This window comes from Gastrolobium bilobum, unplaced genomic scaffold (genome assembly GCF_033153095.1).
Source record: "Gastrolobium bilobum isolate Gb01-03AN ecotype WA unplaced genomic scaffold, APGP_CSIRO_Gbil_v1 utg9731, whole genome shotgun sequence".
Classification (NCBI taxonomy): domain Eukaryota; kingdom Viridiplantae; phylum Streptophyta; class Magnoliopsida; order Fabales; family Fabaceae; genus Gastrolobium; species Gastrolobium bilobum.
In genome coordinates, this window is record NW_026899938.1 from 19,213 (window position 1) to 29,630 (window position 10,418).

General features: G+C 34.1%; 1 protein-coding gene across 2 annotated transcripts; it reads right to left on the reverse strand.

Moving 5' to 3' along the window:
- Positions 1–738: 738 nt before the first annotated feature.
- On the reverse strand, positions 739–3,000 carry LOC133294289 (prohibitin-3, mitochondrial). 2 transcript variants are annotated; one of them, XM_061492941.1, is made up of 2 exons: positions 2,066–3,000; positions 739–1,038 (listed from the first exon to the last, which is right to left on the reverse strand). In XM_061492941.1, the coding sequence occupies exon 1, from the start codon at positions 2,908–2,910 to the stop codon at positions 2,071–2,073; it is 840 nt and encodes a 279-aa protein (XP_061348925.1). In that variant the 5' UTR covers positions 2,911–3,000; the 3' UTR covers positions 739–1,038; positions 2,066–2,070. The 2 variants fall into 2 exon arrangements, with proteins under 2 accessions (XP_061348925.1, XP_061348926.1); XM_061492942.1 differs by having other exon boundaries at positions 2,059–3,000.
- Positions 3,001–10,418: the final 7,418 nt, after the last annotated feature.

Below are 10,418 nucleotides of genomic sequence, written 5' to 3' on the forward strand. Positions count from 1 at the left end.
TGGAATTAATAATCAACAGAAAAAAAGAAAAGAAAAAGAAAGACAGAACATAAGATGTATCTCAAGGTCATATCTGCGAGTATTGACTACGAATAGAAGCTGGAAGAAGAGCAGATCAGCAGACTCAACAGAAATTAAGGGGCTGCAAGAAATCATGCTAGGGCTGCTGGATAACATGTTGGGCTGCCGGAAAAGCAAGAGCTTAATCAGAAAATGCATCACCTGCTAAATATAGGTTGTGCAAAGGAACAGACCAGCAAACTAGTGCAGCATTCTTCGAAGAATGAAGGGTAGTTAAACAAGGGGGCAAAACAGGGATTTAATGATTTGCTAACCATAGCAGCCACGATTTGTCCACGATTTGTCCACTCCACAAATATGCAATGCCACTTCCGTCGTGGCTACGCAGCATGACGCTACACTATGCCGCTATAGCATGCTGACACTACTAACTTCTTTGAGTGTGATGTAGTAGTGTAAATAGAAATACTCTAATACAAAACCCAACCGAAACCATGATGAAGTATCACATAAGTATATAATGACCACATCATTGTTGTGCAGCTAAGACTAGGTTGCTATTTCTGTTAACATTGACATAATCCAGTTAGATTGCCTGATTCAAAAATCACAACAAAATTATTATTACTCATGATTTTTATCATCTGATTTGCATGCAAAAATAGTCAACTTGACATACAAAACTGAAACAAAAGCACAGGATGAAATAATGAAATGAAACACTTTTGGGTAAATTGATGAAAAAAGGACCTGCATTAACCATGCAAGCAAATGATCCCATTTCATCTCTCACCTTATATACTTTGCAAGTAGTTATTACTCCGCAACTAAAAAGGCTTACTTATCATCAAACATGAAGGTCCAAAATCATTTAAAACTCTTTCTTTTAAAAAAATATTATGACATTGTGCTCAGATGAGACAGAGTCTACAAAATAAAAAACAATAAACTTATTTCCAACAAAGGAGAACCTCAAGACAATGATCCAAGCATGCTATGACACCGTATCATGGAGCCCTGAAATTAAAAAGGATATGTGTTAGGAGTTTTGGCAGAGCTGAAATACTTTTGGGTCAAGAAAGCTGAACATTAAAAGACCTTAACAGGACTTAACATATCACATCAAGATGAGCTGCTAAAGGAACATGTACATCAAAATCTAGAAGCAACAGCTTATATATTTTCAAGGCTTTTTTCTTTTCTTTTTTCCATTTTTGCTTTAATCTGGAGAGGCAGAAGGGGGATGGATTGGTCTCAAGAAGTAACAGCCAAATAATGCCAATAAAAGTGGAAATGGCAAACAGTAGGAAGTTTATCTCCTAACATATAATCAAAATAACTTAATACAGTTGAGTGGACAGTGTTCGTCGATGCATCTAAGATAAATTTCATGATCATGTGTTTATTATATCATAAGAAAATGGTTCTGACATTCCATGTATAACCTCCACAGGACAACTGCTTAATTTCCTTCAGTTTTCCTGTAATGAAAATTTTCCCTCCTAACTTAACTTGTAAATGCCTAAACTGATATAATAATAAAACAGTTAATTCGATTGGAAGGCCAATCAACAATTGTCCACATAAGGTTTTCTCAATCAAGCAAGAGAAATGCTACTAACATACTCTTTATCAGTACTCCCATTATTAGTTGAAAATTGAAATCTCTACCTGATCCCAAAATAACCTAAGCCCACTCTCTATAAGTAAGACCAGCATTGAATAAATAGTTGTTAAAAACAGTGTTTTGATAGCATTCCTAGTCAACCAATTGTTAACCATGTCTAACACAACAATCCTAACCATCCCTTGAAATTGAAACAGGCAAGACATACAAATATTTAACTAAAGGGAAAACACCCGCTACACAAGGCTCCCCGACTTGCGGAGTTAGGGGTGATGGTAAATTGTACATAGCCTTACTTGCTTCTTTTGTTTTGGGTAAAGAAGCTGATTCCCTGACTCAAACTAGTGACAACAAATGCAAGCAAATTAAATCAAAGCCACAAATGTAACAACAACAAAACAAGGTATTACCAATTACCATCATCAACGGGAAGGATTAAGAGCCATAAGCAAGTTCTTTCCACCAGGAAGGTAAGACACGTTAGGGGACTTAGCCAACGTGGCCGCCACTTCCCTTGAAGCCTCAATCCTCCTAAGCTCAATCAACCCATTACCAGCCGAAGCAGTTGCATCGGAAATCAGCTTGGCAGCATCACTCTCTCCCTCGGCGCGAATGATCGCGGCGCGGCGCTCCTGCTCAGCCTTCATCACAACGAACTTGGACCTCTCAGCCTCCTGCTGCGCCACCTGCTTCTGTTCAACGGCCCTCGAAAACTCCATCCCATAAGACAAATGAGTAATTGCCACATCATCGAGGACAATGTTGAAATCCTTGGCTCTCCGAACAAGGCTCTCGCGAACGAGCGCAGAGACTTGCGGCCGCTCCGTGAGGAGCTGATCGGCGTTGAATTGCGCCACGACGGCCTTGAGAACCTCATTGCCGATCGAAGGGAGGACCTTCTCATCGTACTCGAGTCCGAGGTTTTGTACGATGAGGGGGAGGCGGTCGGTGTCCGGGCGGGAGAGGACGCGGAGGGTGAGGTTCACCATTTGAAGGTCCTTTGTGCCGGAGACTGAGGAGAAGGTGTGTGGGCGCGTGCGGATGTCGAATATGTAAGGCTTTTGGACCCATGGGATGAGGAAGTGTGTTCCCTCGCCGACGGTTTCGTCGAGGATGCCGCGGAAACGGTCGAAGAGGACGGCGCGTTGTCCGCCATCGACGGTGTAGAGGGAGGAGTTGAGGATTGTAGCGGCGGCGCCGAAGCCGAAGGCCGCGCGGGCGATGTTGTTTAGGAAGGACACTGCTGCTTGGTTGCTTCCCATTTGGTAGAGATAGAGAGAGAGAAAAAGAGGGGTTTAGGGTTTAAGGGAAATGGACGAAGGAGGAAGACGGGGCTTTATAACTTCTACTTGGATTTTCTGGATTTGTTCTCAAATGCTTTAAAGCTGTGTTGGCTTGGAAAAGGGGCAATATTTTGTTTTTTAAAAAAATATATATATATTCTCACTCAAGTTATCTTACTACCAATTAATCTCACCGTTAGATCGATTATGTTGATCCAACGGTTATATTTATTTTTATCTTTGTATGTTACGATTTCTCATATTTAAAGTGAAAGCATTAAATATGAAAAATCATAACCATCCAAAGGTGAAAATAAATATAAAGTATTAAATTTGGGAAACCATGACCATACAAAGATGAAAATAAATATAACTGTTGGATCAACATAATCGATCTAACGGTGAAATTAATTGATAGTCACTTAATAGTAACACAACTAGGTTGTTACGATATCCTTTCCCGATAAAAAAATTAGATACACGTGGCATGCCCATCTGCTTTTTAATTTGTTTTTTAGTCTTCTGGATTTTTGTTTTTAAAGGTAGAAGTTAATAATAAGTTAAAATTAAAAACATAGAGTTACTTAAAACACATATTTCAAAAAAAATCTCTTTTTTTAATTCTATAGTTCTTCATTTAAAAAAAAGTATATAATTCAAGAAAAGTTGATAAAAATTTAAAAAAATTCCTCATAGAAGCTTTTGACTTTTAATTTTTTTCTTCATTATAAAAAAAAACTTTTCTCAAACTTATTTGACTTACTTTCTGCTTATAAATAATTTTTAATTTAAAAAATAAAAGATGTAGACACTAAAAAGACTTGAGCATTATTAATTAAATATTTAATATTTGCAGAGCCCCTATTAATATTTATTGAAGGATGCTCGAACCTATTTAATCAATTTATTTATTGAAATATTAATAAAAATAAACTAATTAGGTAACAAATTTACAAATAACATTGAAAAAATATTATTATTTTAACAAACATAACTTTATGTTATTATAAGCTTTTAGGAAGTCTTATTTTTAACTTTTATTTTCCTTATAACCATAAGTTTAGGCAAATATAATTTTATAAAAGTTTTTATTATAAAAAATATTTTAATATAATGAATAAAAAAAGTAAAAGCTAAAAGCTTCTGAGAGAAGTTTTTTCTAAAATATATATTAATTTTTGAAGTTTTCAATTTTTTTTAACTTCACCTTTGTTCTAAATTTATATTTATTAATTTTACTTCTTATCTTGATAATTTCTCCTAATAACAAATTATTTTATTTTCACTCTTTCTAAACCCTCAAAGCAACTTTACATAATTACCAAAAAGTTTTTAGTTTTATTTTTTAAGTTATTTTTTTTACTTTAACTTCAAAATAACTTTAAGTTTAAAAAAATGTATCAAATAGGCTTTAAATGAAACAATAGTGATTATGTTTGGTATATATTTATTGACAAAAATATTTATTATTTTAAATGATATAATTTTTTTTCATTTTAAGTAAAATGATCATGTTTTGATATATTTTTATTTGCCTTTTATATTATCTCTACTCCACAAAATTAGAATAGAGAAAGAAATAATATTGTGGAGAAGAAAAAATATAAAAAATAATAAATATATATATATATATATATATATATATATCAAAATATTGTCATTTCACTTAAAATAACACAATTTTGTCATTTAAAATGATAAATATGTTTCTCATATTTATTGGTCTTTATATTCTCTATCCTCCTAAAATTAATAAAAAAGATAAAGAAAGAATATTATAAAAAGGAAAGAATATAAAAAATAATAAATATGTATCAAAATATAATTATTTTACTTAAAATAGTATAAAATTATATCCTTTAATATTTAAAATGATAAATATTTCTTTGATAAAATTATGAAAGAAATATGTTTGACTGATTTGGTTTTGAGAATAAATTTTTAAAAATTTGACGAGGATGGCAAGAGATTGACCGTATTGTCACCTTTTTGAAAAATTCTGCTGGAATGCCATGTTAGCCAAAAAAATTTGTCAATCTGCCACGTTTCCAAACTCGTTATAACTGCTAGCGAGTTTGGTTATATCACGTGGCATGTTTGCTAAGTTCTCCAAACTCGTTGTCCTATTGAAAAGAGAAGATTTAGAGTAAAAGTCACGGGAGGTTGTAGCGACTAATACTGGAGAGAGAAAATGGATTTTAGCGACTTTTGGTAAGGCGGGTCTTGGGAAGAATTGCAAGAATCTAAAGAAACTTTCGTGTGGGTCATGCATGTTCAGAGCCATGGGTGTTTAAGCCGCCATCGATCACTACACTATCCTCAAAGAACTCTATGTGAAGAGGCTTCGAGGGGTTGAAGATGGTGTCATCGAATTCATAGGTCCTGCCATAGCTTCTTCTTCGTTGAAATCTATTTGCCTTAAGGAACTTGTTAACGGCCAAAGCTTTGCGCCACTCATTATTGGTTCGAAAAATCTTCGAGCTTTGAATTTGATTTGATGTTTGAACGATTAGGATATGACTCCTGAGATGGTTGAAAAGTTGAACTCTGGGTTAGCTAAAATTCATCTTGAGAAGGTTCAGGTAAGTGATATGGGTCTTGCATGGATATCCAAGTGTTTGAGTTTCGAGACTTTGCACCTTGTGAAAACTCTCAAGTGTTCAGATATAAGGTTTTTTTTATGTTGTTGAATGCTATAAGATGTTGAAAAAGCTTCACAATCATGTGCTACTCTCTTTTTCACTCCAAAAATCGCTGCAGACCTAAGCGACTTTTACTCTGAATTCTCTCTCTCTAATAGTCGCTGCAACACCCTATTATTTTTACTCTAAATTTTTTCCTTCAATAGTCGCTACCAATCTGCCACTAAACGAGTTGAGTGGCCCTAGGAAATATGACAAGTGACTTAACCAAACTCGCTAACAATTGTAACGAGCATTATTGTTAAAACATTGTTCCAACCCGTAGAAACGTCAGTTTCTATATTTTTTTGGTCTAAAAATATGGTGGAACGACGGTTGAAATGAAATTTGGGTTGAACACTGAGTTAACTCGGTAAACTAGGTAAACTCGATAAACTCGGTTGACTCGATGAGTTTACCGAGTGGACTCAGTACTGAAAAAAAAAAAGAACCATCGAAATTGAAAATGAAAGAGAAGACAAAGGGATAAACAAAACATCGAGCAAAGACACTGCCATCTTTGGCGCGACATAGGGCATCAACTCTCTTTCTCGTTTGTGATGTCATTCCCTATCGTATCATATCCTTCTTCGTCTTCTTCACAATTCATAAGGCCAAACATTCATTTAATATATGTGTAATGAAAAAAAAAGGAGGAAAAACCCAATTCTCATTTTCGTTTTTAGCACCAACAACCCAACGCCTTGCTTCTGCATTAATGCAGGCACAGACCTGTGACTCGTCTCTTGTATATACCCTTCGATAATATATAAACGATCTGTGTATATTCCTCATTTTTACTTAAATAAACGTCCATGTTTTTGGTAAATTATGTCATATTGGGCCTGTCTTATTCTATAATAGCCTCATTTTACATTGGACATAGTCTGGGCTTGAGACTGTTGCTTTCAACGTTTTCTATTCTCTTTTGCTTTGGTTTTTTTATATATAATAATTTGAATATTTAAAAAATTTTCAAATTTAAAATATCAGCAAATTTGATTTTAATATGTTTATGATCATTGAGTTTGAATTTAAATTTGTGATGACTTATATATTGGTGTGTTTTGGTTTTATATATGTTGGATATTTTTTTTATAGGTAGTAAACTTTTACGTTTCGTTTATATTTTACGATTTTACATTTCTGCTCTCACCCCTATTGCTTTTACGTAAACTTTACTTTTTATCAACATTGGTAATGAGTTTGGAAACTTTTATGGATTTGAATCTTATCACATGAGACAGTTTTGAAGGCTATTAGTGTGAAAGAAGCCAAGCAAATAAGTGTCAATACACATAGAAACCTTCCTCAGAAAAACCAAAAAGAAAGTTCAAAAAGAAAAACATAAGGAAAAAAACCCTTAAGGAAAAGAAAGGACAAAAGATAAAGGATAAGCACATATCACTTCAAATCCCATGATTTTTGCTAACAAGAAGATTAAATCAAGCTTATGAGATAAACATATATCCTATTCAGAGGCTATTTTCTAAGGAATAACTTCTTGAAGCCCAAGTCACCATTTTCTATATAAAGAGAGTTACAACATTGGATAAGGATTGGAAAGCTACAGAAATTGAAAGATAAGATCCAAAGTTTGTCAATCCCTACAATTCGGCAACAAAGAGGATAAATCTAATCATAAGGATAAATCCTAATCCTCATGGGAAGCTACTTTTTAGGGAATTCGAATTAAGGAGTTACTTGACGTCCAAGTCAGCCACATCTATAAATAAGGATGCAGAAACACACTTCAACTCACCACGTTGAGAGAGATCCAGCTTGTCAAGGGGCGAAGCTATGGTCCAATAGAGAGATTATTGGATTCGATTAATCCCTACATTACTCTAGTGCTTGAGAGACAATGGAAAGTGGTGGCGCGCAGAGTTACTACTAGAGCAGAGCTACAACAACGCTTTTGTCTTTCTTTATCTTAGTTTCCATGGATCTTTCCTCTTCTTTTCTTCTTTTCTTTTTTCTTCTTTTTTTTCTATTTATTTTCTTTCAAGTATGAGCTAAATTGTCTAGGATTGGGAGAAAGAGTAATCGTATTGTCATGTAATCGTTTTGCCCAAACTTTGTTATGTAATTTTCCATTAAGTTGTTTAATAAAGTATTTAAAATTGTCTCAATCTTGCAAACTCATCAAGAGAAAGTTGAGAGTGTTATGGGGTTTGGGCTATAGAGAAATAGGTCAATCTGAAAAATTACTAAACATTGTGTATTAGTTAATTAAAATTAGTTAATAGTGAGTAGAGAGATCATTCACATGACAAAATCACATAGAACTTGCACTTAATAGATTTTATAACTATGAAGCATAGAGATATGGGAATTAGTATACATATACTGTTAGTGAGAGCCCTTGCATACATTAGTGTTCTGATTACTTATGGATAATTGCTATAGCATTATTACAGCATTCTGGCGAACTTGCAATAATGGAGAAATTGACCCCAATCTATTTTGATACTTGAATTACCTGTTCTTGAGTTCACTCTTAGTTTACTTTTACTTTACTTTTAGCTTAGTTTAGTAATTAATCAGTAGTTAGTATTAGTTCAGTTCTTAGTTCTTAATTCACAAAATGTTAATAAATATTGTTACTTTTATTGCTTCACATTGATTCAAACTTTATAGTTTTCTCCGTGGGAACGATATCTGGACTTACACATCCACTTTATTACTTGTTGACACGTGCACTTGTGTTAATGTGTGATTGATAAAAGAGTTACATAATTGCACAAAGATACTTCCCGGGGAAAGAGGCCCGAGTAGGGAATGATGGCATTCATATGTTGGATTTCATACCCCTTTGACATGAGAGCATGCTAGGATCTTATTTAGAGCTATATATTGTACGTTTGTATCTTGGAGGATTGCATATTTGATCATGCATGTATTTTGAAGGGCTTGCATTCCTATTTTGTAAGATTGAACACTATGACATATGTATGGAAATGAATTGTGTACAATGATTATATTGTTGAAAGCATGTTGTAATATATTGATGGTTTCAAGCCTAAGAGCCATTCATGAAGGGTACTTGTAGTGGCTTGATGCTAATGGTATTATGAGTTTTGTAAACTCTTGATTATGTAATGTAAATGGATGTTTACAGATATATGGGAGTGTCAATTAGGCATCATATGAGTATGGGAAGGTTCCGTACATCGCAAGCGCAACCAAATGTTGTCAATTTTAATGCTGTCAAGTATGGTCGATTTAGAACGTCCATAACTTGCTCAGATCTTAAAGAAACAAGGCCTATCATATATCATTTTAAAGCTCCAGGAGTCTAGTTTTGCGTCTCCAAGTTTTAGAATTACCCGAGCAGCAAAACATTCCCAAATTGGGATGGAACCGAGTTGCTAGAAAGAGTTAAAAATGGCATGTCTGAAAAGTTATTCCCTGAGTTGATGTGGGAACAACTCACAGGAATGACCTTCCCAAAGTGGGAATGACTTTCCCAAAAAGGGGGAACGACCTCTTCCCAAAGTGGGAACTACCCATGGGAACGGGAACGACAACCGTTCCAGAATTAAAAAGAAAGAGTTTCACACCATGTTAGCTTATGGGGGCTACATGGTAGATGATATTAAGCCAACACGATTTTTTCCGCATAAAAGAAAGAGTTGTAATAAAGTATTTGAATTATGTGTATTCGAAAGTAATGTTTTAAGTAGAAAAGAAAAGAACATTTTAACTCGTAATTTAATTCAATTAATATGATTGTAACTGCGCTTAATATCATATGTAATGTTAACAAACCGATTCTAGAATGAGATTTTACATCCTGGTTCTCTCTCTAACCATTTGAAAGCTATACTAGAATGAGGTCGATCCATTTCACTATGTTCTAACTTCCAACCGATGCTAGAAAAACCAATTTACAAGAGGAATTTCAAAAGTCTATGATCACATTCCACCTAAATCCCTTAGGATTACTCCACTTGTTTCACAAACATTTATCCCAATTTAATAATCGGTTTGTTAACTAGCATATGGTCTTAACAGCGCAACAGACCTGTTTAAAGTAGCAGAAGACTTAACTTCTTTCTTTATGTTTACATAATGTAATTGCCATCACTAATTTACTTGCATAATTATTAAATATATGTATAGTATCATACCTGTACAGAATCCCAACTTGACAACATTGTGACCATAATCAATGATCATATCACTATCTGAATATGATATCATATACCATTCCGGATAGAATCACATGGAAAACATAACGGCTGTAAACTGGACAACTAGGGACTGAATCCCACTAATAAATCTTGTACTTAATAACAAATAAATCCAATCCATATAATGACTATTCATAAAAATATCAAACAATGGCTCCGTGCTATCACTGATAACTTCACACAACAAAATATACATCATATACATAATCCTGACATATCCTGCATCATAAACATATAACTACAGTCGTCCATCTCAAAATACATATTTGTCTATATAACAGTGCATCATACTATAATATGCACAAAAAATATAGATATTCCAACATATAAATTCTTCATTGATCCTGTATGCTTTAACCATGTGCTGGTCTCTTGCCTTGTGAGGATTCTTCTGCTACTGCTTTACCTGAAATATATATCCCCAAACAGGGTGAGAGACAACATCTTAATAAACTTAGAATTTATGGAGTAGTCTTCACCTATAAGTTCGCTTCCTACATGAAAGGTCAGATAACATAGCATAGAATACATCATATATTACGACACATACACAACATATTCAGTAACTATACTTCAGGGCTATATCCGACATTACGAGAGTCCACATATA

What these genes read in the sequence shown, in the direction of transcription:
- LOC133294289 (XM_061492941.1), bottom strand. Translation starts at nt 2,910, where the DNA reads ATGGGAAGCAACCAAGCAGCAGTGTCCTTCCTAAACAACATCGCCCGC.